At 41.0% G+C, this 27856-nt stretch overlaps 2 protein-coding genes across 4 annotated transcripts in view; one reads left to right on the forward strand and one right to left on the reverse strand.

The window, feature by feature from the left end:
- The window catches only part of ROBO4 (roundabout guidance receptor 4), a 50033-nt gene extending 44663 nt beyond the window's left edge, over positions 1–5370 (forward strand). Inside the window, exon 18 of the mRNA XM_088139098.1 lies at positions 1874–5370. Coding sequence (XP_087995224.1) covers positions 1874–1911 — 38 coding nt within the window. The 3' untranslated portion in view covers positions 1912–5370. The remainder of the gene's footprint in view (positions 1–1873) is intronic.
- Positions 5371–5736: 366 nt separating this feature from the next.
- Positions 5737–27856, reverse strand: part of ROBO3 (roundabout guidance receptor 3) — a 146765-nt gene continuing 124645 nt past the window's right edge. For 2 of the 3 annotated variants that reach the window (XM_088139100.1, XM_088139099.1), the window contains 15 exons: positions 26976–27192; positions 21601–21725; positions 21161–21332; positions 20273–20467; positions 19634–19657; positions 19472–19517; positions 18288–18445; positions 17656–17931; positions 16999–17152; positions 15860–16087; positions 14369–14550; positions 13715–13822; positions 12253–12432; positions 10806–10960; positions 5737–9635 (listed from right to left, as the gene is read on the reverse strand). In XM_088139100.1, the coding sequence (XP_087995226.1) occupies positions 9624–9635; positions 10806–10960; positions 12253–12432; positions 13715–13822; positions 14369–14550; positions 15860–16087; positions 16999–17152; positions 17656–17931; positions 18288–18445; positions 19472–19517; positions 19634–19657; positions 20273–20467; positions 21161–21332; positions 21601–21725; positions 26976–27192 (2232 nt within the window). In that variant the 3' untranslated portion in view covers positions 5737–9623. The remainder of the gene's footprint in view (positions 9636–10805; positions 10961–12252; positions 12433–13714; positions 13823–14368; positions 14551–15859; positions 16088–16998; positions 17153–17655; positions 17932–18287; positions 18446–19471; positions 19518–19633; positions 19658–20272; positions 20468–21160; positions 21333–21600; positions 21726–26975; positions 27193–27856) is intronic. The other variant, XM_088139101.1, reaches the window with a different exon arrangement.

Consider the following 27856-nt stretch of genomic DNA (forward strand, 5'->3'; position numbering starts at 1 on the left):
TGGAACCAACTGAAATATGTTACTCTGAGCAATGTTTTAATCATTATCACTCCTGTTTTGGTGGGGGGTTTTGGGGGGGGGAGTTGTCTGGCTCAAAGTCATCTGCTTTTGAAGGAAAGAATGTAACTTTTCCCGTCACTTGTGCTTGTGTGGGTCTCTGTGTGTCCAAATAACCAAAGACTCAATGAATGTCATCCAGAACCTGCAGCTCTTGGCTGCTTCAAGTTTATAACCAGCCGTGGTGGTGGAGGGGAGAATGACCTATTGATTTCCAATGCTCTGACTGAGTGATGGGGGCCTTTCAACCTCCCACACCTTTGCGCCTCAGTGAGCAGGAAAGAGAGATTCAATTAGTGAATGCCTTGTCTGATGGAAATATCTAGCCTGGCCTTTGCTCTCTGCCATACCCACTTTGGATCAGAGCTTCATTTGGCATTAGAAGGATGGCTGCTTTTCAGCTGCATTCTAGCATTCCATAAAATATAGTTGAAGGATGCTTTATAGACCAGAGCAAATGGCTCATCCATAGGCACTGAAGAGCCCTGCTGGATAGAGCTAAAGTCCATTTGGTCCAACATTTTGGGTCCCACAGTGGCTGACCAGATCAATTCAAGAACTGGCAAACATCAACAAGAGGATGATTGCTTACTTCCACTGTTACTCCCCAATAGATGGAATTTAAGGTCTGCTCCTTATGATATCAGAGCTAGTAAACACCCATCAAGTCCAATACCTTTTGATAGGCCTCTCTTTCAATGATTTGTCTAGCCCCTTTTAAAAATGATCTTGGCAGTGGCCATCACTGCAGCCCATGGTAATGAATTCTGTAGTTCAACCTTGTTTTGCACGTGTACATGTTTTCAGAAGCATCTTTGTGAAGTCCAGAATCTAATACAAAGGAGGCATTAGGTAACCTTGCTTATTCATGCCATGAAATGGCTATTAGTAAAGAATGTTTGTAATACTAAAGACTAACCATTATCAGAGCAAGAAGGGCTGTAGCTCAGTGGTATAACACATAGTCTGTGTGTCAAAGATCCAAAGTTCAGTGTTAGTTCAGGTAGGATTGAGAAAGACCCCCATTTGAAGTTTTGGTGAGCTTCCAGTTATTATAGACCAGGGTTTCCAACCCTCTCCAATTGTATTGAGACTACAGCTCTCTAAGATTTGGTAATAATGATGTCAACACTGTCTCCTTTTGCCCAAATTCCTTTTGGGTGAGTCCTGGATTTTGGTCTTGACATGCATGTTGGATGCCACCAGTAAAAAAGTACAGAAATTGCAACGTGTTTCTTCCATTTCTATACTAAAGCAACCTCCATTTTCATTAGTTCTGTTGTAAATCCTGAATGTGTGTCCTCTGATGTCCCAGGTAGAATGATTCAAAGACTCAATCCATCTATTCCTGCTCTCAGTGGGAAACTGACATAATGCTGCAGTAAAGAGCTACTGTGTTATTGGGAGCAGAAGAGCATTGGCCAATTAAAATGCTGTCAACTTTTAAGGGCTGATTCTTTTCATGACAATCAAAAGGATGCTTCCTCTTGAACAGAACCATTTCTACATCATCATTGTGGAGGTTTATTCTGGCTTAGCTGAGAAAAGATGTATTTCTAAGCAATGGATCCCATTGGTCAACAGAGAATAAAAACCTGCTGGAGATAGACTTTCTGTGCACTGCAACCAGGTTCTCAGATGCCCTCTTTGGATTGGTATAAGGGATGGCTTTTGGCTTTGTCCAATGCCACTTTTCTCTTCACTGGTATGTCAGTGAGCTAGAATAAGCCACCTTTTTCTGACTGTTCAGATTTCCCCCACCCCATCCCCAAATCCATTAATAGTGAAGTTTTTTTGTTTTGTTTTTTCATTTCAGGGACCTCTGTGTCCAATTCTATCAGCTACACAGACTGAATGATCAGTGTTGTCCAAACTGTTCTGGTTAGTCCCCTGGACCCTGGGTCAGAAACCTTTCCTGTTTTGAAAGGAAAAGAGGAAATGACTGTGGACACATTGACTTCCCAATGCAAAAGGAGGGAGAACAGTGACAGAGCAACACAGGGCATGATCTGATGGTGGAGAAGATGTTCAAAGGCCAAACAGTTTCCAACTACATGGGCACCCCTGAGTTTCCTTGTTGGGATCAGGTGCAATGAGTACATTTCCTTGTTGGTTTGTTAAGTTTCATCAGCCTAGACATGGACTGACAGGTGTCCTTTTCTTTCATTCTAAGTTATTGTACTTATTCCTTTGCACAGTTTAGGCCACCTTGGTTAAAATTGAGATGTCTGGGGGCAGAAGGCTGATTTGAGCCCCATCTTCTTGCTATACCTTAGGTCAATGAACCTTTTTCTCCATAGATTTTTTTTTTTTCTTTTGGTCATTGAAGCCAATGGTCTAGGAAATGGAAATTGCTGGGGAAATGACACTTTGGACTATATTTTAACAGACTAGTTTTACAGCCCTGAGTGATAAGTATTGCCATCTCTGATGATTTCAAATATTGAACCATACATTGTGGGTGGACCTCTTCCATGTATGGTGCCTAAAGCAGATATCCCCACTGACTCCACCCCAAAGGCTTTGTGTGGAAGTGGAGTTTTTGGAATCCTTCCACTAGCCTCCTCCCAACAATTCTAGCATAACATTGTTTATAGGATGAATAGAAGATGTAACCAGCCAGCATCACATCTGGCTTGCTAGTTTAGTGATTAGCTCAAATGATGACACATCCTCCTGTGTATATTTACCCTGCAGGAAGCTACAATGAGACTAGTGTGCCTAGGACTATAAGCCATTTTCTCATATGTTTTTCCCTTATCTTTTGCTGGCAGAGGCCTAGGTTTGCCAACATTTGAGCCATAGGTTCTCTACTAACACCAGGTTGAACTGTAGTCTCCAAGGAGATCTTATTTAGCTCTGCCCAATTCTGCTGTCTACATTTTAAATTTACTCTAAAGCTAAAACTGGCTTCCTCAGCCTGGAGACCTCCAGGTACTGTTGTAATACACATCCCATAATTCTTAGCCTGCTAGCTTCATTTGGTGGTATCAACTGGGGAAGATGGGACCTATAATCCACTTAGAAGGGACCAGGTTGGGGAAGACCAAGTCAAAACATCTGTAGGAATTCTAGATAACCTGAACTTTGATTTTAAAATGAAATAGCCAACAATTTCTTCAAAAAGAGACAATTTCACATGACTGTCAGCTCTTGGAAGTGGTGGCATCTACTTTGGCCATGCTGATCTGTGATGATGGAAATAGGAACACAACACAACAACTAGAATGTTCGGGAAGGAGGCTGTAAAGCCAGAGAAAAAAGGTTAAAATAGCTGTGTTCTGCTGCTGTTGGACAGTTTGCAATTCTTTGGATGCCTGGCCATCATACAGTATTTATCTTGGAGGTCAGAATTGGAGGTTAAAGTTAGGATAATGAAGCAATGAGTTTTCATTGTCAGCTTCTTTCCTAGGAGTCATCCATCTGTGCCACCATCTGGGTCATTGATTGCAAAGACTTTTCTGTTAATAATGGTAGTAATAGTAATAGTAATAATATCGGCATTGACAAAATCACCATCAGTCAATTGCAAAAGGCAGCTTTACTTGGAACAGCTCTGTACATCTGTGACGATACCTTTAACACCATCAAGCAACAACATCTGCTTATCCCAGGTCCTTGGGAAGGACTCAATAGGAGGATACAAATGCCAAATCCAGACCAAACATCTGGCTGACTGTACAACCAACAACAATATGGTTCTGATCTGTTTCTTAATGGTTAATTGCCAACCTTGTGAGTTTTAAAGTCTGGTTTGAGTACCCCAGCTGCCACTGTCCCCAGATAGCTTATATGGATACATAACTTTTTTTTCAGGCTAAGGGTTGCCCTTGAACTTTGAATTTCATGCTGGGATTTGGGAAAAAAAAAACAGTCTGGCCAAGAGGACAAAAAAGTATTAAACTTTATCATGCAGAACTCTTAAATTCTTCTTGTATAAGACAGGAGGACAATCAAAACAAATATAGTCTACTTTTGGTAGACTAATGAAGCTGAGATAAAATGGTTGACAAATGAAGTGTGTTCAGGATTTGGCCAGCTCTGTCCCATTCCAAATTATTCCATTTTTTCCCACCTGGAGATTTCTGGAGGCATTTGATTGTGTAACAGAGAAACAGGCTATTCAAGAAATAATTTTTGGTTTGATCAGCAGAGTTTTTCTCATATTAATTCTTCAGAAACCTGAATGATGGCAGCAGTGGTGGTGGTAGGAGTTCCCCGTTTCTGCTTTTATTTTTCACTTACAGCAACTTGATGAATTTCAGATCTCTGCTCCTTCATCTTTCCCCAGGCTTGAAGTTAGGTCAGAGTGAAAGTTGGCCTCCGGAATTCTGTATTCCAGTCAGCCCCACTGCACTCAGTGAGCCAGATGGGGTCAGGGAGTTAAATGCCTGTCCATAGGTTAAGAAGGATGGATAATTTTATGGCTGTGACAATAATTTTATGAGTCAAGCTTTTACTCCTTAAGATGAGCTAATTAGAATGAGTATTTCAGAATACTAATGTTCAGCAAAACAATGGCAAAACTGGGCATCAGGTTTGGTGAACATTTTTTATTTTTTGGAGTCACAACGTGATGGGCTTAGCAATCAGCTCTCTGCTGTAGCATCTCATTGGCTTTTTGAAGGTTAATTAATTAATCAATTAATTAATTAATTAATTCATTCATTCCATTCATCATGATGCTACCAAACTACTCAGGCTAAAACTGGAGTTGGGATAATGTTATTACAAAAAAAAAAGCCAACATAGAAATCATGATAACTCCATCCTTAGTACTCATCCTCCATCGCTATAAGCCAGAGTGGCATTGTTCCATAAAACAGAAAGTCTGTGTGTGGGATAAGATATTCAAGCATTCCACGCACAGAAAAATTTTTTATCAGGGACCAGATTGCTGAAGCATGGAAATTAGAGTTCTTTATGTGTTTATTTCCAGTATTTCTACACCAACACAATTATGCATCTTTCGATGGTCCACAAATCAAATGAAAATAATAAATGATATAAATCTCACAAAACATCAGTAAAATTTACTTCCTATCTGCTGCCATTTGGATGGGAAGCAAAATGTTCACGTCTGTCAGAAATGCCATGCTTTAACTTTAAGAGGACTAAAGGGGGAATGAGGTGGACCTCAGGGGGTTTATTCCAGAATGTTGGGGCAGCAACAGAGAAACGTGGCTTCTGGGTACTTTTCCTTGAGGGAAAACTGGAGCATCTCTTCCCAAGCAGAATGGACAAGGCAGGCAGAGTCAACCTGGAGGAGATGGTCCCATAAGTCAGTGTTCTCAACCTTGGCAACTTTAAGATATGTGGACTTCAACTCCCAGAATTCCCCATCCAGCATGGCTGGATGGGGAATTCTAGGAGTTGAAGTCCACATATCTTAAAGTCGCTAAGGTTGAGGAACACTGCCATAAGTAACTTGGACTCTTACAAAAAGGGCTTTATTCGAATTCATAAATTATTGCTCGTAATATATGCCATGGGCTCAAATCAGTTTTCCAAACACAAGATGTTAACCTCCATGATATCTAATCATCATCAATAATAATAATAATGAACACTAAACTTTTAGTTTCCTGTAGGCTTGGCTACCAAGTCTTCAGAATTACTATAAAAAAATCAGAATTACAAAACTATATATGTATGTATGTATGTATGTATGTATGTATGTATATATATATATATATATATATATATATATATATATAAATAAATAAATAAAATATTAAAACTTGCTGATGGCCACAGACTGGAGAATCAAAAGTAAAATCTGACTAGCTAGAATAGGGGAGAGAACCACCGCTGAGTGGAAGAGCGCTTCTGTAGAAACCTGCAGCTTCATGTGCAGTTTGCTTGGTTTTTGATATCCTGTGAGTCTAACTACTGAGCTGTGCAAAGTATGGTTAAAACCCCCATCATCATAGCAGCCTGGCCAATTATGGGGTTTAACAAACCTCAGATAAGCCAGTGCTTAGATCATAGGCAAATGCAGTCTCTAACTTGTTCAAGACATCGTGCTTAATCAAAAGCCAAGAGGAGTCTGGTGGCACCTTTTCAGACTAACAAATATTATTGGAAGAGATACATCTGAAAAGATGCTCCCAGACTCCCCCTGATTTGTGGCTATCACAGACTAACATGGCTCTCTCCGACCTTGCTTAATCAAGTAGCTTAACGTGAAGCATGAACCAACCGATCTGTAATGGTATGTGGGAATGACCTTGGGAGACAGGGGGAAGAAATGCAGCCAGAGCAATGGTCAGATAAGAGGCAGCTGAGCCCACACCAGGAATGTGGGCGTGGCAAACATCTCAGAAGGGACGCTCCCTAGTTTCTTGGGCTGTAAAGGCGACGGGGGAGAAATGTATTTTCATGCTTGCAAGATTCTGTTAATGTAACCTTACACTGGAGTAGAATTAGTTCATCTAGGCATGCTTCTTGTCTGGACTACCTCACAAGCTGACACAATCCCTACTACTTCAGTAAATTTGGATCAAGGTATGGTCAACTGTTTTCTAGAGACAGGGAAGGGAAACTTGGGGAAAGAAAGATAATCAGTGTGAGCATCTGTAGTGGTAGGATTTGCCCTCCTGGGCCATTAAGCCTTGGATCCACCCTTCCAAAGCATTCCTGCCTTTCCTTAGAGGAAGAAATGTACACTTGGCCACACTGGATGGGGAGCTCATATCAGCTGCTTCCTGGTACAGTTGAGATTCAGAGTCATATAAGGCAAAGCTCTATGTGGCCTTTTGCCAGGCATCCCACACAGCTTGGCTACATTTGTGGTCCCTTCTGGTTTAATCAGGGAACTCCAGGGGGGGTTTCCTGTCAAAGAGGGGTTAAATAAACATAGACAGCTGCTAGGCAGGGAGCCTGGAAACCCAAACCTTTGTGTTTGTTAAGCGTGGCTGAGGCCCCATTTCCTTCAATATATTACATAAACATCCCCTCCATCTCCGAACAGAAGCCTCATATGGTTCGCAGTGATGAGTTTAGCATCTGCAGGCAGGAAGATCTATGAGCTCAGGAGATTTGACGGTAACTTTGGGGACAGCTGCTGTAAAAGTGGATGAAGTCACTCACTTCTTTTGTTGAATCAGCTCTGTGGAATCAGAAGCTGTTTGGGCTGGAGGATGTTCAGTCTTGACCCAGCCCAGGTTGGCAGGACAATTGGAGATGGTGTGTCTGGCTTATACCCAGCATGATTCATAGGGATGGTTGATTGCAATAAAATGGCAAGGCACTCCCATGAGTCCCATTGCAATTATGCGTATCCTAAACGCACGTATTTGGAAGAGTGGGGAACAGGATTGCACAGGGAATGAGAAGTAGATCAGCTATAGAAAGAGAATTTCTAGCTTATGGTCAGAGAGTTTTCACATCATATAGGATCTGAACTTGTCCTGGATTACATGGATAAATACTTCCTATTAGGAATGAGCACAGCCTCTGTGTCTGTCCTGTTCATAAATGTTACTAATTTTTCATATTGTATTCTGGAAATAGTGACAATTACTGTTTGTGACCCTCAGCTTGTTTTTTGAACTTTGGATTTTCATCTCATCATTCAGGTCTTCAGAAGAACAAACTGCATTTCTTGATTTGCATCACAGCTTTGCTTTGTTTGTCAGCTGTGCAGCCCTGCACCAAAAATGTTGTTGTAGTGATGCTCATTAAAGTAAGCCTTGATGCAAAGGAAACAAATTCACCAATCCTATTGAATGAGCTTGTCTGCTCTATGGTCCAGTTGCAATAGACTTCTCTGAAGGCATGACAGAATAACTTGAGGAGTGGGGGATTGTAGGAAAGAAGTTCAAGGCTCAACCTGAGTTCCCACCACCTAAAACGAAGGAAGCAATAATTGTTCATTTACCCCTAGATAGATACGTACTCTGCAAGTGTGCTGGAAATGGTGTAGTGGTGCTATTGGCAAACGAACCCCATCTTTGCAGACCATAAACCTCATCCTCCTTGAAAAGCAGTCATGCAGTTTCCGGAACAAAATTTCTCCTTGATTTACTGACCATAAGCTCATTCATCACTAAGAGCAGAAGGAACCAGGGGGTCATATACTCCCAGCAGGAGGATAAATTGCAAATATTACTTCCCTGAACAAATCATTCCCAGCTTTTTCTCTAGCCCAGTTCTCTGGCATCTTACACACCAGTTTGCATGTGCTCATTCCTGCATACACATGGGAAATATAGACTTGGTTATTGCAATTTACAGTCATATCTCAGCATACTGGGGAAGGCCATGACCAAGATATCTGCTCGGTTTGCCACTCAGGGGTATTCTTGATGGGCAACTTCAAATCACTTAAATTCATCACATCCCTTCAAAGAAAAACAGGAAAAGGACATAGGCTTAGGGTGCCTGTGTGGACCCAAACTTAAGAGGATGCCTCTACAGTAAAAGGACTGCCTGGGAACAATCCTGTTTGTGACTAGATTGATTTTTCTGCTCAGGTTTCTGGGTTGTTGGAACAATGTCTGAATTTTAGGGTTCTGCTCTTGTATGGCTTTATTTCCCTAGCTCTTCTCTCGGTGCCTCTTGGATCTTGCTGCTTGGCTGAGTCTTGGCACTGATTTTGCTTGCTAATGTGCTGACTTTCATTGGGTACTTGGTTGATTTTATTCTGAACTTTGGTCCATCTAGGAAGACCTTTCGGCCAGCTAAATTACAGAAATAGTCTTGTGTCAGGAGCAGGAGCTTATGGCCATAAGGAGTTCATGCATTTTGCTCATCCAGACTGCAATAGGTTTAGTTTGGGCTTAGTGTGTTGCTTGAACTCTGCCAGTTGTGTGGTTTCTAAACTCAAGTTTATGGTTTCATGATTTAGCCAAACTGAACTTGGCCTGGTCCTTCTGTTTCATATCTCTGGTCCTCAGAAAGTTGCTGCAGGTGTTACTCAAAAAAGTTAGAACTCTGTACCTTCGGGTCATTCTTTGTTTTTTTTAAAGGCAGGGAGAATAGGCAAGCTACCTGTGTTACAGTATCCATGAGGGTGTATCACCAGAGGGGGGAAAAAAGCACACATTGTTCAGCAAGACTCGGGTTAACAAATAGCTTTATTGGCCATTTTACAAAAGGATTCATTAGCTACCAAAGAAATCCCTATTGAGCCCTGCTTTATGGCAGGCAGGGTTAAGCACCTGGGCAGCATCTGAGTATGTGCTTGATCTGTTGGGCTGCTTTCAGGACCCAACATGAGCTGAATGTCTGAAGGTCAACTTCATTTCCTGCCACCATTTCCCAGCTTCTTGCCTACCTCTGACAAGTGGCGCCAATCTTCCAGTCTCAAAAATGCCCAGCCTCTTCAAAAACAGGCCCACAGAGGCTCAAGGCTTGAATGTCTCTTCGTCTTGATTTATAAATACAGCTTCCTTGGCTCTCAGGGACTGTCAGCCTCCAGGAAAACAAACTTATTTACAAGGAGCCAGGCCATACTGCTCCTTTGGAAGGATCATAAATTAGATGCGCAGAAAACCACCAGGCCCCAAGTCTACAGATGCCAATTCATAACTTTGCTTTGCTCGTGCCAATGGTGTTTGGTTTCATCTTTTCTCCTGAAAACACAAAGACGGAAAGACATCAGAAAGCCTGCTCCTGTAGTTGTTTGCTCTTTTGGTATCTCATGACCCAAGTAAAAAAAAAAAAGCCTATTTATTTCTGGAAGCCCGTCACCCCAGGCAGCCTAGAACATACAGTAGATGGGCCACCTGTAGACTGCGCTTCTGGAGCTCTGCCCACTTTTCTCACTGCCTGGTTGATCAGCATATTTGCTGGCTGCCAATAACTGAACCCATCTGGTATTTCCTAGCGGCTTATGGGGAGGCACATAGTTTACTGGCATCTCAAAGCTAAGAGCAACAGAAAACTAGTGGCCTTCAATGATTTCCTGGGAAGGAGTAGGGAACTGAGGGAGAGGGCAGAAGCTCTATGTCTGTGTAGATGTACATGCATGCATGTGATTACTAACCTGTAAATGTTTTGACTCACCCATATCTCAAAGATTTCAATGTTACTTGATTTTTTCACTGATCTGTCAATTCCCTGCTTAACTTACCTAACTTTTCTCTAAACTCACTTAATCTGAAGATTGTCTCTCAAAGTCAAGCTGGCCATGACTGGGCTCCCCAGTGCAACTGCTCCAAAGTACAAATGTTGAAGGGGATCTGGATCAAGCCTCTAGCGTAATAAGGACATGATAGGAGTTAAGTGTGCCTGGATAAAGCTCCCTTAGATGCTGTGACCTAGGGATCTTAGGAGGAATATTATTTGGACAGCTTAAGACCTTACAAGCTTGCTATATTGGTGCAAAACCAAAATGATAAATTATGGTTTATAAACCATGCTGGTCTGTTAACACAACACATGAAAACTATGTTTTATCTTAGCGTGCTTTGTCACTCATGGTGTATGGTTTAGTAGGTTGTGCAATGCAGGCACTGTGAGCTACCCTAATACTTGGTTTGTCAGCTGCATTTCAAATGGGCAATCTAGGAGAACTGACCACATTCTGCATGGAACAAAGGATTAACACTCTTCCCAGGTCCTGTCGTTCTGATACAGATCAAGTGTTTTTCAGTTGTTCTTGAGGTCTTGATGGCTGTATTAGCTCTGTATGACGGCAGGTCCTTGTCAACCCATCTCCCCAAACAAGGGTCCTCTAAACCCTCATTCAACCACGTAAAAGAAAAGGGGAAATATGGTAATAGGAAGCCCTGCAGGATCACCTCATTGCGATCCCCTGTTGTCCGGCTGCGTCCTGATCCATGGCCTCTGGATGCTGTGGATCCCCTGGAAGAAGAGCTTCCTGTGGTAGAGCAATTGCTTGACACCTGGCTTCGGGAAAGAAAGCTGGGCTTGCTGTATGGAACAATTTCTTCTTCTGCCAGGAGACACCAAACAAAAGAGTTAAAAACCAGAAAAAGCAACAGTTCCTCTAGCTATACACACTACTGCCATTTTGTCTACACAGTTGCAGAAGCAAGGATGACATAAAAATCAGAATAACCACCATCTCCTGCATCAATTATTTTTTTTCCAAGTAAGAAGTGTGTGAGCACATTCAAAATCATGAAATAATACTTGGGCTAATATTGATTCATTTTAAGTCCTTGAAGGAACAGTATCCATATCTCTGATCATTTCAAATTGCTCCTAACTCCTACTCTTAAAAAATAAATGTGAGAATAATTCAGCAACTTCCAAGAATCTGTCTTGACAGAAATTCAGTTCTGAATGCAGAAAAATTCTGGGCTCAGTACAGGGAACCAGGCTATAGATCCTACAGCATGGAATGGTCTCTGTCAACTGCATAGTTCAGCAAAGTCCTATTTCAAATAGAAGTTGTGGATCTTGAAGGAGGCCCCTAATCTCCATAATTAGGTATTTCGGAAGGGCCAAAAAGTGAAAGAGAGCTAGTGGTGAGAAGAATGATTTACTATAGAAACTTCTGCTTGTAATGGTCACCTGCATGACCTAAAACAATTTTCACCAGGAATTCTGCACTAGCTTGGATCATAAACTGATCTAACAAACCTCCTTCTCTCTGAGTTTCTCAAAAACAGCAACTAAGGCACTAGGAACACTGGGAAGTATAGTTTTATTTGGGTGCCTGAGTTCTTAATGTGGAAGCCAGACACCTTAGAAATTATTTCCCAGGGTTCCTGCATCCCGATTAATATGGGGGGGGGGGGCGGGGAGCATTCAAATTTTGTCATATTGCCAGAGCAAAACTGAAATAAACAGTAAGATTGCCCACTGCCCAGAGGACTAAGAGCAGTGTAGTTTCCTCTGTATGTCTTTATTACTGAAATCTATTGCAAACTGTTTTGAGACTCATTCGGTTGAAAGGTGAAATATACATTAAATAAGCAGAAGCACTAAGTTTTTCAGGTGGAAAAAACAAGCTGATTTCAATTTTTTTAAAGAACAATCACAATTCTATTTGGCAAGTCTCATTTTTTGACCCATCTATAGTAACTGCAGTAGAAAAGAACACTTCCAAGATGAAACAACATGCCATCCTCCTTGAGTCTTCAAGGAGCTCCAAGGTAGTCATCTTCCTTCAAAAGCACAGTGTTCCAGAAAGCCCTAGATGAATGAGAATTCGTATTGCTGGCCCTTGACTCAAAATCAGTCCACAATATGAGAAATGTCTCCTATGACTAACATTACCATCTCGGTGCTGTTGATAGAGCTGGCCAGCCATTGTGCGATGGGCAACTTTACGGTCCATGGCTGAGGAACCATTGAGGTCTTTCTCTAAAGAAGGGTCACAGTCTAGACGTGGGGCACTGTCTGGAGCAGAGCTGCTGAGATCTTCTGCAGGTGGTGGCAAGGGTGGTGGTGGGAGATCTGCAAGCAGTACAGATGATAAAGCAGCAACTTTTGCTTTCTATGAAGCCCCTGAAATTTCTTCAGGCACTCCTCCAATGTATTCAGAATGGTAAAGCATTCACACTGGCAGCCCTAGGAACCTGAAAATCTCAGGATGGTATGTGTTGTACTCTGAATAGTGGTGCTGGGAGAATCAGCTCGATAGCTGAAAGTACTTCAGTTGCTGTAGCAAAGTTATTAGAAGAGAAAAGCTGCTTGCTATTATCTCCAAGAACTGGAAGGAAGTGGGGGAAGCAGGAACATCAGCAAATGCATAGTTTGTCACTTGGCTGGCTGTAATTGCTGACTTCAGAAGTCCACCCATGCACTGGGGTGGCTAGACAATCAGCAAGCACACACAGACTTGGAGCAAACCCAAATGACTCCAGCCCCCACAGATACTCCCTGATGCTTGAGGTGAGAGGCTTTAATATCTTCCACAAGTAGGGTTTGACAACACCTGTTGGCCATGGGTGTCATGATGTGATCTCATGCAATGGCCTGAGTCCTCAATAAACATATCAAACCAAAATGGAAATCTCACGTGAGCACTGCAAGAACCTCAACATCTTGCAATTGTGACAAGGACATACTTGCATGCATATACAGTACAACTTCACAAACTTCACAAAACAAAACCAGGAAAGTTCTTGAGGATTTAGCAGACACTTTACTAACCTAGGCACTGTGTTGCTCTCTCCAGCCTTAAATGGTGGCTTATTAACCTTTTAAATAGGTAGCTATTCTGCTTAGCAAATTGCTTCGTTGGTCACCACTGGCTGTGTGCCAATTTGATACTTACAATGTGTAGCTTGCTTGAGATGTGAGAAAGGAAAACTTAAATGCTTTCCTGAAAACAATTGTGTGAGCAAGGTTCTATAAAAGGGGGTGGTAAGAAGATGCTTTCCAGATGTGAGTGGCTGTTTCTTGGTACACTCAAAAAAAGCACATGGAGGAACTGACTACATTAGGTAATGGAATTAAGATGATGCTATAATTAAATGCATCGACTCAGTTTGGTAGAGTGGTCAAAGATCTGAGGCTAGAAAGCAGGAGACTGAATTTGAGTCTCGCCTTAGGCATGAAGCCAGCTGGGTGACTTTGGACCAGTCATTCTCTCTCAGTCATAGGAAGGAGGCGGCAAGGGTGAACCGCTTCCAAAAGCATTGCCAAGAAAACTGTATGGGCTTGTCCAGGCAGTCACCAGGAATCAAGAGAACAGAAGAGGATTAACACAGTAAAGTACAAGCTTGGCACTTACCACCCTGTTTTTTCTCTCGGCGGTAGTGGCTGGACTTGGATTTCTTTTTGCCTTTTGCTTTCTGCCCCAGAGGAAGCAAAACATCACCAAGGCTGGGATGGGGCTTGCCTGTCAGTAAAAGCCCAACATCAGTCAGCCTCCGCAATAACTTAGTCTTCCCCACCGAGTTATTGGCAAAGCTTAGAATTGCTCACTTCTGCTAAACGGATTAAAAACATTGGCAAAATACACACATTATGCTAAACCATCATGTGGTATGTTGGATTTTGGCTCAGGGTGTTGAGTGAACTCAATCATTATGGTGGATTTCCTCCAAGTTCAGGCCAACATACATGCCCCAACCCCTTCATTTTTTATCCTCCCAATAACCTGTGAAGTAGGTCAATGATCTTCATGACATTGACTACAAGGGGATTTAGAACCTGGACTTCCCAAGCTGATGGCTAAGCACTGCACCATGAAGACTCTCAGAAGTCTCAAAGGGAATTAATCTTCTGCAAAGCAACTAATACAAATGTTTTACTCTTCCAGTAACAGGAAGCTAGTTACAAGGAAAACTCCCTGGCATTCTGCTCAAGGTGGATGCCGCACCCATCGCTATTGCTGAGATGCTAAGAGGCACCTTGGAAGAGGGACTGAGAAAAATGAACTCACCTGGACCTGGGGAGTCCACATTCTCTGCACTATGTGCTGGTGTCTGGCTCAGGTTACGTCGGTGACTTTGCCTGGAAAGCATGCCTTCTGGCCTGTCTTCAGGCATGTTTAGATTGGGATTAGACTGGGTCAAGGGAGGACTTGAGGGCCTTGGCAAGGGTCCTGACCCATTGGGTAACCGCCTGGAAAGCAAAGGAGCATCAGATTAAATGGACAGGTTTTCAGGATGCCAAATTCCCTAATCACTTAAATGTAGCACTTTCACGGGGAACGTGTCTGATAATATGCATAGCTTTGGACTTCAAGTAGTATGCTTGAGCACCATCAGATTGACATCTTCTCTCTGCAGTAGCAGTTCTGATCACTTTCCATTGTACCAAACACTTCTGCTTAGAAATTCAACGTTTTCATGGCAAACTGAGACAGTATGAATTTATATGTAAAAAGCAGTTAAGGTTCTTGGCATCTTGATTTGAAGCTACTGACACATGTCAGCTTTCCAGAGAAGGATGAACCATGGATGAGGAGACTGGAACCTAAGCCCTATGAGGAAAAACTGCATAAAAATGAGACAACCCCCATTTCATAGGTGCAACAGCCATTCCAAGTGCAAATTAGGCAGTTTACAGATTTTGGAAGTATTCTGAGCTCAAAACAAAGAGTTGTGCAGAACACAGCTGTTTCAAGTGCTGATCAACTCATTTGGGCATCACCAGGCTGGCCTATGTTTAGTCTGCAGAAGAGACTATTAAAAGATTATGATAGCTGTCCTCAGTTATATACAAGGCTGTTCCATAGGTCAGGGGAGTGAAGCTTTCTGTGACCAGGACAGCACCATCCAGAGGGTTAAAGCAGGCAATGGTGGTCCTGGCACTGTGATGAAACCTTACCCCCTTTGTACCTGTGTACATAACATTATAACAACATAATAAAAAAAAGCCAAGAATTTGTCCCTGGAGGAAACTTTTACAGAGCATGCCTTGACATCTTGGTTTATATGAGGTTTGGTTCTAGCTTAAATGTAGAAACTGGTGAGATGGCTTGAGGGAGACTTTCTGTCATGAGTTCACACCAGTAGACAGAAACAGGAGACTGGGATGGAACTAGAGGTGGGGGGGAGGGTGTCTTGGAGGGCTATTTCCTTACTTAATAGATCTTCCTCCTACTTTCCAATACATCAAGGATGTTCAAAAGAGCTAATGGCATACATGGATAAAAGAAAGACTTATTGATTGAATATAATCCAAAATGATCAAGCTTATACTAGCACTCAAACTACTCAGCTGCAGTAACCTCAATGGATTAACATTTTGCAGAAAGAGACAAAGCTTTGGCCAAAGTGGCCCTTCTCTTGCCCAGTCCCCTGCCACCTTGCATAGCAAAGAAACATAGGACACGCTGATCATAAAGCTTCTGCAGATTCATTAGGGGGACTGCAATCTTTAAGAGCCACACTAAAGGTATTGGAGTGCAGACTTGGCCAGCTCATACCTGGGCAGATGTGGAATCTCAAACTGGTGCAGCCTGGGAATATCCTCTGAAGCTCTCATCTCTTCCCGTGGTGAGGGAGTCAGAGTGGCTGTGGACTGCTGCCCATAGGAATTTGCAGGAGAAGGGGCATCGTTGCGAGGTGGGGGAGGAGGACATTCTTCTTCCTGGATGTTCTCCATTAAGTAAGTCCTCTCTGGCAGAGGTGGACACCATTCCTCTACCTCTGACCTATAAACAGTAGCAAGGTTCATACATTGCCCTAAGCCATGATTTATTTTAACCATGGTTTATTAAACAAGCCATCATATGCTTGTTCATACATAATAATAAGCCATTACAACTACACACATAGCTTATTCATATATCATGCTAAGCCCAAACCAAACAAAGCAAGCTGGGGGTTCATTGATGCATGATGTAAGCCAATCAGCAATCTATACGGCTGTGAGCAGACTATAATATGTTTAACCTAGTTACTAAATTAATTCATTTGTGCTCACACTAAACATTGAACCATAAACTGACCATATTCACTCAATACACTAAGCTACAAATCCAGCAAGACAAGACAAGACAAGACAAGACAAGACAAGACAAGACAAGACAAGACAAGACAAGACAAGACAAGACAAGACAAGACAAGACAAGACCAAGCTTAGTGCATTTCCTAGGCTTTTCAATGAGTTGGTTAGATATGTTGAATGAACACAACCAATAAAGTGGCCAAGAATATTGGGCTCCCAATACTTGACCAGTAACCTAATTGAACACTTGCTCCTTGTAGATCTATTGAATAGGTAAGTTTATAAGGAAGAAAAGGGTCATTGAGGGAGGGGCATTTAAGGGCTCTAAAGGCTAAAACGTGATTTTTGAGTCAGTTGAGGATATCCTGCATAGAACTATGGACTTAAAAATTGGCAATATTCATTAGCATTTTCCCCCTCGTATTGCTCCGTTCAAAAGCAGGACATGATGGCAGTTTGCACTACGGGAAAATGCATTATTGGAAAAAGCTGGTCAAAATTCAGGTCCAAGCTCAGCCTTAATATGAACATGAAATCCACTATTTGGTGCCAGTTCTTTCAGCAGGGAAAATATAGTAAAATATTGCGATTTCCCAGTTTTCCAGTGGCACTTACGTGATTTCTAGTTCTTCTTCCTCTTCCTCTTCCTCCTCCTCCACATATTGGCTCAGTTCATTGGCAGATGGTGGTGGGGGAAGCACTTCTGTCCAGTTAAGGGATGGTGTTTTCACTGGCTTCCCCATTGATTTCTGCTTCCCAGGTTTAGCAACTACAGAGACAGAGAAGTTAGAACTTCAGATACAGTAAAAGACTTTGGTTGCAAGCCTGTACATATCTCCAAAGGAAGAACCCTTATTAAAATGAATGAACCTGCATGTTTTCTTAAAGTGGCAACCTAATCCTCCGTTTGGTAAGCTTTACAATTCTCCTAATCTTCATGTAGCAATTTGTGCTTCTCCTGAACAGGAGGTTATGCCTGTTTATGACATACATATTGTATCATACTATCATCAATGCTAGATTATCCTTTTCTGGAAAATGTCAGGTGTGTTCTTCTCAAAACAAGATGACAACATTGCAAGTTGAGGCTAGGTACACTCAGGAGAAAAAAAAAGAAAAAGATCTCTAGACCAGGAATAGTGTGAGCCACAGCTTCCATAATTTCTAAGTATTGGCTATGCTGTCTAGGTCTTAATTAGACTTGTACTGTAACACATTTGGAGGAACATTATATGTCCGTGGTCTAGCTTCTTGTAGGCTTATGGTCCCTACCACTCTCCACCCTGCCCCGGTCGGGCTGGGCATACTGGATGCTAGAGATGCCAGGTTCGTTGTTCCACTGGCCCTCCTCTTCATCAGGTGAGTGTAGATGTGTTGCTCCATATGGTACCACAGGTGTTGTGGCATATGGGGTGGTATGCTGTGAAAATGCCCCATTGAAGGTCCTCATGTCATCACTGGCAGGGTCAATGGTGCTATATATGGGGCCATCTGACACCCCTGTCCCAAACTTCTCCGTCTGAGCAATGTAATTAGAAATCCCAGCATCTACGAACAAGGAGAGATGTTGTGAGTCTTACCAAGGTTTCTGATTTAGCTGAAGCAGATTCAGCATGCCTTAATTCTAAACACCTCTAACATCTGTGTGTTTTACAGATTACCTTTTACTTGAATTTAAGGAGAAAGGGAAAAGGGAGTCCTTATATTCAAACTCCTGTCTCAATTCTTCTCCTGGGTGGGAGTTTCTCTCAGTCACTTCCTCTAAAAGATTAAGCTTCTTACTGGGGCCTGTCCACCCTGTTCTCCCAATTATCAGCTAGCTGGCTACATATATTTGCCTTTTTCTATCCAGTTCTGGACTTTCTTTGCTTCTGAGAGAGCAGCTGAAGCTATGGGACTCTTACCATTGTAGTATCTTTCTGTGACGTTATGGTTTCCTGTGCAACAGGCCATTCCAGGTTCCTTTGCCTTTCCATTCCGCAGCAGATTTGGGGCTGGCCATGAGTCTGCCAGCCATGGGTAGCTGGAGGCACTAGTGGCCATAGCTAGCATGCCAGGCCGACTAGAGGAGAGACAGAAAAGCCACAATGATTTGGTTACTAATGTTAGTCCTGTCACTGACATTAAAAAAAAAAAAAATCTGAGTAAATGTGCGTGCTTTAGTTAATTAATTGATTAAAATGGTTTCAATTTGCATACATTTTCTTTTAATTAAAATCAGTTATGAGGCGAAGAAGGCACTTTCAATGGTTTTAGATCATGCAAATGCAGGTTGCAACAAGCAACACATTAAAGGAGGTGTTGCATTTTTTGTCCAAAGCATTTTGAACTTTGATTTACATCACATTTTAAACTTTGCTGTTGAAGTTCAGCTTTCCCAAACTGGTGTCCTGGGGAGATGAGAATTATAGCTCAACATATCAGGAAAACACTTGGCTGAAAAAGGCTGGAGTTATTTATTTGCTTGCCTGATTTCTCAATTAATAAATAATTAAGTTCTTGTAATGTTCAATAGCAACCATTTATATATCTCTTGGTATTTGAGGGATTAACATATTCTAACATGCTGTTCTGTTTTGTGATTAATTTTTTAATCTCCTCTCAGGGTGAAGTGTTTGGAATTATTCTGAAACATGAAACACATGAAATTTGGTATATAATAAAACATGGTACCCAGGAGAGATCGTAGGCAATTTCAGCTATTTCACTGAAAAATACTAAGGGGGTTGAAATAAAGACTGACTGACTGCGAAAAGAAAAAGGTAACTTCTGATTTATGTGATGGATTATCATCATTGTTTTATCATTGCCTTCAATATGAGATAAAAATGGAGGGAGGAGTTTTTTCTTCTCAGAACATGCTTGCCCATTGCAGTTTTTATTGCTCCTTAGAAATGCCTTGATTAGCAGGATTTAGTTGATCAAAGGATTTTAATTGATCAATCCAATCAATTAACTGATTAAATGCTGCAGTAGCTCTAACTTCTGAGATTTTGCCCTGATCAAGCAGAAACGTGGCTTCTGCTACTAAGAACCAATAAAGCTTAAGGGAGAATCCTTCCTGTTAGCCCGAGGCCTCTGCACTCACCTGCTGTTGCCGACACGTGCTGGACCATCCGTATGGGGGAAAGAAACTGCAAGAGAAAACAGAGCACACTGTCAGGGACACTCCTTTCGAGAACAGGACAAGGGGTGGATTGGTGGTACCAAGGACAAAGCAATGTGATGGGGAGGGGGCAAAAAGCCTTACCTGCTGGCGTGTATGCAAAGGAAGCTGAAAAGAGAAGCAAGCAAAGAGTGAGGTAGCTCAGAGAACGTCATCGCTGGGGTCAGCAAAGATGGGCAGGGAGTCTAAGGTAAAGTGATGTGGGGCGGCTTAGGTCTGTCAGCAGGTGCATGGCATGCAGAATGGCATATATTCTGAATCCCGATTAAAGGGAACCCACCAAAGGTGAGGAGAGCCTTTGAGACAGGAAACCCTAAAATGGGTTTTGTGTCCCATTCACAAAGATTACATTTTCCTCCAGTGCGCCAATCCCTACATTGGCCCATTAACACAGGAAAAGAATTTGAAAGGAATCCTGTGAGAACAGAAGGGGAAGCTGGAGGCAGTTAGCAAGAAGTCTACTTGTTTAACAAGGCTTTCTCCTCCTCAAAGAAGGGGGGATGTTTAGGAGGGATGGTCCAGCCTCCAGGGCATAAAAGGGTGCAATCATCTTTGGAGCAAGGGATTCGCTTGGAGCTCTCCATGGTGCTGAAATGCTCCACGCTGCTTAGTAGGCTTCTAGTCAAGGACATGACAAAGGGCCTAGTATAAGACAGCCAACCCACACCCTCCCTTAAGAATGCTAGAGTGGAAAGGTTGGCAGTAAAGATTAGCCTATCTCACCTGTATAGTGGCTCATCTCCTTTCTCTTCTTCCGGCGACAATAGATCCACACGCTGAAGCACATGAGAATGACCCAGCAGGCTCCTCCAATGCCAGCAATGAAAGCTGGCTGCTTTACTACATCTGTGATCTGCTCAGCAAGGCTCACACTATCCCCACTGTTCACAGGGACAGTATCCTGGTCTGGCAAGGGCTCTTCAGCAAACATGGAAAGCAAAGGCATTTGCAGTCAGAAGAGGTATAAGGCTTGAGCTAGGTTAATTACACAGTGAGGATGGGTAACCAGGTTGAAGATTGCAGTTTTCCTACACATAGAGTTAGCATACCAAGGAAACAGCCTTGTTTCTTACTAATGTTCTATCTGGTGGGAAAAGTGTTTGCGTAGAAGAAAACTCCATCATATGGGTCTCTACTTCTACTATTCTAAAATAGCAAATTGCTATTCTATTGTCCTGGGGATGTGGCAAGTGTGTTTGACACTTCCTTACATCCCACTGCATTTTATCTCCTTTCTTGTATTTTTATGCTCATCTGTCTCCTGTTTCAGAACTAAAGCTGTGAAACACTTGCAAGGGAAAAATTTCAAGGTGGTTTATTTTTGAATAAACCTATTTAAGAAGACCTTGAATGCCACCAAAACCATCTAAAACATGATGATAATAGTGGTGGAGGTAATATTAGTTATTATCATCTTCACTGTAATAAATCAGTTTCCTAGAAGTCACCATTGAAACGGCCCACTCTTGTTCCTATGACAGCTATATCTTTGAAGATGCTAGGATGTGCTGCAGACCTTCCCCAGGTGACCCACATGGTTGGGCAGGACTGTATGGAAATAGATCCCCTTTGTCCCACCTGCTGGCATATGAAGGAGTCCTGAATACTCACTGATCTGTATGGTGACTGGGGCACTCCTCACTCCGATGCCCGCACTAGTGGCAGCAGCAACCTCTGTGCGGTAGACCATGCCAGGGACTAGCCCCAGCAAGATTGTTGAACGCATTGTGCCATCCACTGTCTTATTAATGTGATAGCGAGACTCATTTCCCAGACACCAAACCTGCCACAGAAGAATGAGGGAGAGTAACTAATGGCTGAAGAAAACATACTCTGCAGAAAACAAGCTGTGCATCACTGGATTGCAGTATCTATCATAGTAGTCTTTGTGCACTGGGCAGGAAGTTGGACAAGACAATCTACAAAGTACACTCCAACCCTATGATTCTATACTCCAGCTTTCATGATCATCAGAAGTCCAAAGGACTTCAGATCCATCATTTTTGGGGTGTCACACATTGCAGAAAAGACAGTCAGAGAATCCATCTTACCCGATAATCTTGGATGATCCCATTTTGTTCTCCAGGTGGAGGTGGCTCCCAGGATATGCTTATACTAGTACTGTTGCTGGTTCCCACTGTCACTACAGAAACTGCTTGAGGAGGAGCACTAGGAGCTGGGCAAGAGGAAAGAAAAGGAATTTCTTGCTCAGAATTGCCTGATAAAGATAGCAACCATTGCAGCTCTACTCTGAGTTGTGAAACCACACCAAAAGTGTCAGGACATGCTGGCTGAGTTCTTACAAAATGCTAAGTTTTGATATGGATTTGCTTGTTTTTTGCTAAATATAAAGCTAAAGAGCATCTGATCTTTTACTACAGACAAGAAATTCATGGAAGAAAACGAGTAGCCATCATTATTAACAAAAGGGTGTCAAAGTCAAAATGTTAAATTTAGGGCAAGTCACTCAATCAACATTAGAGTGATCCAAGCAGAAATTGAATAGTTCTATGGCATCTTGCAACCCTTTCTTGGCATTAACATTAAAAAAAAAGGCATCGTAGGAGACTGGGATGCTAAAATTGGAACTAAATAGCATCTGCAATAATGGGATAATTTGGCTTCAGTATACAAAATAAAGCAGGAGACAGACTAATAGAGTTCTGGTAAGAAAATTCAATGTTTACAGAAAATACCTTCTTCCAACAGCCTAAAAGATTACTCCACACATGGACATTAGTCAACGGACAACACCAAAATCAAATTTACTACATACTCTGCAAGCTGAGATGGAGGAGATCTATTCAATCAGCAGAAACAAGTTCTGGTACTGCCTGTGGCTCAGAACATGAACTCCTCATTGCAACTTAATTCATCAGACAGACAAGATATTATCTCAGCAATATTCCATATGATTATACAGTGAAGGTAAAGTATATATTTAATGGATTAGAATTGATAAATAGAGTGCTTGAAGAACTCTGGATGAAAACTTGTGACATCACCACAGATAAAGCCAGAGAAACATATTGAAATGCAAAAAGCCAAAGAGGGTGAAATCGCTGTCTGCTGATATGTTGAAAATAGCTGAAGAAGCAAAAGGCAGTAGAGACAGAAGGAAATTTGTCCAACTAAATGCTAAATTCTAGAGAATGGTACAAAGAGACAGTGGGTTATATCTAAATTAGCATGCAAAGAAATTGAGAAGGACAAGAAATGGGAAGGACAAGAAATGTATTTAAGAAAATTACAGAACCACAAAGTGGTTATGATAAAAGCAAAGCTCTAAAGAAGTTAAAAAGAAGAGATGTCACAAATGTAGCAAAAAACTGTACATCAGACGTCCCCAAATCCATAATATACATGAAGATTTAACCACTGAACTGGAGCTAGACATTCTGAAAGGTGAAGTTAAGTGGGTCTGAGAAAGTATTGCTAACCACATAGCTACAGGAGTTAATGAAATGCCAGCAGAACTGTTCAAAACCTGCAAGATGATGCAGTTAAAATGCTACTTGCCACTTTATAAACTGGCTTTGAAAACTCAGAAGCAGGCAGGGGATTAGGAATGATCAGTATATATTCCAAGACCACAAAACAGTAGTGCTAAAGAATGTTCCAGTTTCTGAACAACTGCACTTATCTTATGTGCTATAAGGCAATGCTCACAGTTTTGCAATCCAGACTTCAACAATACATGGAAAAAGAGCTGCAGATGTACAAGATGGGTTCAGAAGAGGCAGAGGCTCTTTTACTAGTAACATCCAGTGGATAATGGAAAAGACAAGGCAGTCTTTTTTCCCCCTTACTAATTACATTATCCACAATAAATTGTGAATAGCTACTAAAAATTGATGTACTCAGCCTCCTTATTTGCCTGTACAGGAATTTGTATGATGGTCAGGAATCAAGAATTAGAATAGAACATGGGGTAACTTAATGGTTTAAAATTGGGAAAGGAGTGTGTTGGGGCTGTATACTATCATTGTACTCAACATATATCTTGACTATATTGTGAGAAATGCTGGATTAAAAGAAACAGAAATTGGAATGAAAATTGCTCAGAGAAATGTCAACAACTTCAGATATTCTGATGACACCACATGATGGCTGGAAGTGGGGAAGACTTAACTCTTTTTGAAGGTGAAAGAAGGATGTGCAAAAGCTGTCTGGTGCTCAGTATTAAAACCAACAAACCAATTTAAGATTATGTTAACAGGCAGTGTCAACCCAATGCAAATAAATGAAGAAATTGAAGTGGCAACAGATTTTATCTTCGAAGGCTCAAAAATTCACAGGGATGGTGAATGCAGCCATGAAATAAAGAGTTGTCTGCTATTCAGGAGAAAAACAATAACACATCTAAATAACATAACTGTGGAGATGTCATGCTTGCAACTAAAGTACATAATGTCAAGGTCATTGTTTTCCCAGTTATAACATATAGCTATGAAAGGTAGACTATTAGAAAAGCAGAATGAAAAATGCATGCTTCTGAATTGTGGTGCTGAAGAAGATTGTTGGGGAAATGAATTATTTGTTCTTCTTGGACTACAAGAAGAACAAATCATTCAGTACTAGATGAAGCAAAACCAGAGTTCACATGGAAGCACTAATAATGAAATGAAAGCTTAAATATTTTAGACAAGTAAAACCAAGGCAAGAGTTATTAAAGAAGGTTCTGATGCTTGAAAAAATGAAACTCAATTGGAAAAGAGCCAATAGAAGATGAGGTGACTGGATATAAGGCATAAGAACTAAAAAATGCAGTTCCTCACCAATAATCCTGGTGAAATTATATCCTTTGGGAACCTGAAGTGATTGAATGCCTGAACAATCTCAGCATATTCTGTGAACTCAGCCACTGTGGTTTATCACCTGTGATTTATTTAGCATGTTGTGTTAACCTGGCCAATTTCAATCCATTAAAACAACCACCCCCACCAGAAGGACATGTTAAGATGGGAGAAATTAAAATTGTCAGTGTTGGAGAGACTCTCTGTGATAAAAATGAATGTTTTGCCAAGAATGATGTTTTTGTAACAGACAATACCTGTTTTGACAACTGATGTACCATTCAGATAATGGAAAAAAGATAGATCTAAATTTGTATGGCAAGGGAAAAAACCTACAAGTTAAATATAAAATGTTACAAGATACAAAGGTAAAAGGACTGGGTTTACTGGATTTGAAATTGTATTTTGCAGCTTGTTGTTTGGTTTGGATGAAAGAATGGGTGTTGCTGAGAAAAAGAGAATTTTACAGTTAGAAGATCATGACCTGAGGTTTGGATGGCATGGATATTTATGGTACGATAAAGGTAAAATTAATGTGGATTTTAAAAACCATTTTATTAGTCCTGCCACATTGAGAGTATGGAATAGATATAAACCCAGGCTGTGCCCAAAAACACCTTTGTGGATCTCAGCTCAAGAAGCATATCATAGGAGAGAAATAACAGGCAAAAACAAATGGTCGACGTACTGGGAATTATTGGAAAACCATCAAGGGGAGTTTAAATCAAGAGAGCAACTAGTAGTAGAAGGATATAATTGTCAATGGTTTTCCCATTTACAGTTATCAGAAAAATTCAAAATGGACAAAAAGACTTATGGTATGGAAAGACGGAATTTGAAGTACCATTGTACAATGATAATGAACAAGCAATTGCTAAAATGTATAAACTTTTGTTGAAATTTGAAATGGAGGAAGAACAGGTTAAAGAATGCATGATAAAGTGGCCTATGAATTTTGGTTATAACATATGGATGGATCAGTGGGAAAATAAGTGGTTAAAAGGGGTGAAATTTACATTATGTTATGAACTTAAAGATATTTTTTTATAAAATGATGTATCATTGGTACATGATGCCATAGAAATTATCTATAATGTATAAAGGCATTCCAAACGTATGTTGGAAATGTGAACAATATGAAGGGGCATTCTATCATGCTTGGTGGACAAGTAAAAAAGCTAAAAAATTTTGGATTCAAATACATACACTGATACAGAGTTTTAAAGATTAACATTCAACTGAAGCCAGAACTTTTCCTTTTAAGATTTATGGATACACAGTTAGAAAAAAGCCATGGAAGATTATTTAAGTATATAATTACTGTGGTGAGATTATTATATGCACAGAGATGGAAAGATTCAATGCTATTCACTACGGAGGAACAGTTGGTGAAACTGACAGATCTTCCTGAGATGGATAAATTAACTTCTTTGATTAGAGAAAAGACACTATTTATTGGTGACTGGAAACCCCTTATGGACTTCTTATGTAAAAATGAAAAAAATGAACTTGTAGTTTATGTCTTTGATGATTAGACAGGATAGATTATAGAAAGAAGAGAGTCATGATATAACTTTAGAGAGAGAGAGCTTAAAATATAATTGTACTTATAACTGCTGTGAAGAATATTGGAAACCACTTTGTATCTTTTCTTTTCTTTTCTTTTCTTTTCTTTTCTTTTCTTTTCTTTCTATTTCTCTTTTTCTTTCTTTTCTTTTACTTTTACTTTCTCTTTGCTTTCTTTCTTTTTCTTTTTTCTTCCTTACTTTATATTAGTTTGTATTAGGTTTTATTTTTCTTTTCAAAAGATGCACACAGACACATATCCATCCATCCATACACATACATACATACATACACACATCAACCACCACCACCACCACCTTGAGCAGGGTTCTCTTTCACCCTGCTTATGAGCTTCCTGTAGAAATCTACAGGGGATCTACCTGGGAAAAGCAAGGTATTTCTTATGATCCTATTAGACAGAGTTACAGCTGCTTCATCAATGCATGTTAACTTTATAAAACAAGGCCACATACTTTTGTTCTCTTAAAAATTAAGGCCAAACTGTCAATTTTCTTTGCCCTTTAAAAAGAGGACACTTTGGGTGGGACCTGAAAAAGGAGCATATGGAAAGTGATCATTTTAGTATCTTATAGGCTACCCTGAAGATCAAAGGGCCAACATTTGATCAATCACTTTTCGATCAGGAGGCAAATGTTTAATTATTAATAATAAATGAAGTGATAGTGAGAATTTTAATTCTGTATGAGATACTATTTTTTCAAACCAGCTCAGAGTTCTCCTAATCCACTGTACCAATGTTAGCAATCTGCGGTCATGAAATGGCTCACTGGGATTTTCCTACCTTACTTCTACCTAACAATCAACATAGCATTCAGAACTCACTTCTCCAGAGAAAGAAGCCTATAGTTCTTGCAGTGTTGGGTTAGACACAAACAACTGATGATGATACAGAACACAGCCAGAAATACCAAGATACCAAAATGGTAATGTTGAAATACAGAGCAAACTCCAATATCCACATGACCATTGAAATCAAGAAGTTTGGCTATATGAAGGTGGGGATGACTCAAGCTTAGAGACAGCAGCTTCCCTGCCCTACAAACCTTCTTCTGGGGTGCGCACCAGTAGCACCTCACTATCCATGCCCTGGAACTCATCAAAATATGGACGGATCTTGACCTCATATTCCTGGCCTTTGCGCAGGTCTACTAAGACAGTGTTCCGTTCAGCAGGTGACTTCACATCCTGCACCAGCCAAGCACTGTTCTTGGGCCGGTACATTACCCGATAACCTTGGATGAATTGAGCTTGGCGATCCACCTGAATGAAATAAAGATATATGTATGGGTATGACACTTATTGCCTGAAAACACTTGCTTTCCTACCTAATCTCCCATTTCTTCTTTTGCTTCCCAAGTGTCTCGCTACTGGTTCTGATGTACTTCCAACCCATTCCACTGTGCCCATAAAGTATTGTCCTGTGTCTTAGAGCTTGACACCAACAGTTATTGCTGAATCTCTTTTGCTTAGAAAAGGTTTCTCTCTAACATTTGGGCCTCCTCAAGTCCTTTACTGTAGCCTTCTTTAAGCTGGTATTCTTTATATTGGTTGGACAACAATCCTTGGAATTTACAGCCATTAGGAACAACAGTTATACCGGCTGGGAATTTTGAGAGTTATAATGCAACATGTTTGAAGGTCTCCAGTTTGGGTAAGGCTGTTTTAATGCAACCTGATTTCCACTGACTTGGGATAATTGTGCAAAAAAGCAATAAGAAGTGGCTATCAGCAGCAAAGCCTTGGGAGAAGGCAGTATTTTCTTCCTTTCACTTTCCATCTCTATGTTTCATTAAAAAAAGTTCCAAAGCAGGGGCAGTAATCTGAACTGAGAAAGAATTTGGTCAGCACTACCAATGATTTCAATGCAGCTGAATGTAAATGAAGGACCATGATGGATCAGAAAAAAAATATCTGGGCCATTCAG

The sequence above is a fragment of the Python bivittatus genome, unplaced genomic scaffold (assembly GCF_059951505.1).
Source record: "Python bivittatus isolate LINGU-HERP-01145 unplaced genomic scaffold, Pbiv_v1 ctg000320_np1212, whole genome shotgun sequence".
NCBI classification, from domain to species: Eukaryota; Metazoa; Chordata; class Lepidosauria; order Squamata; family Pythonidae; genus Python; species Python bivittatus.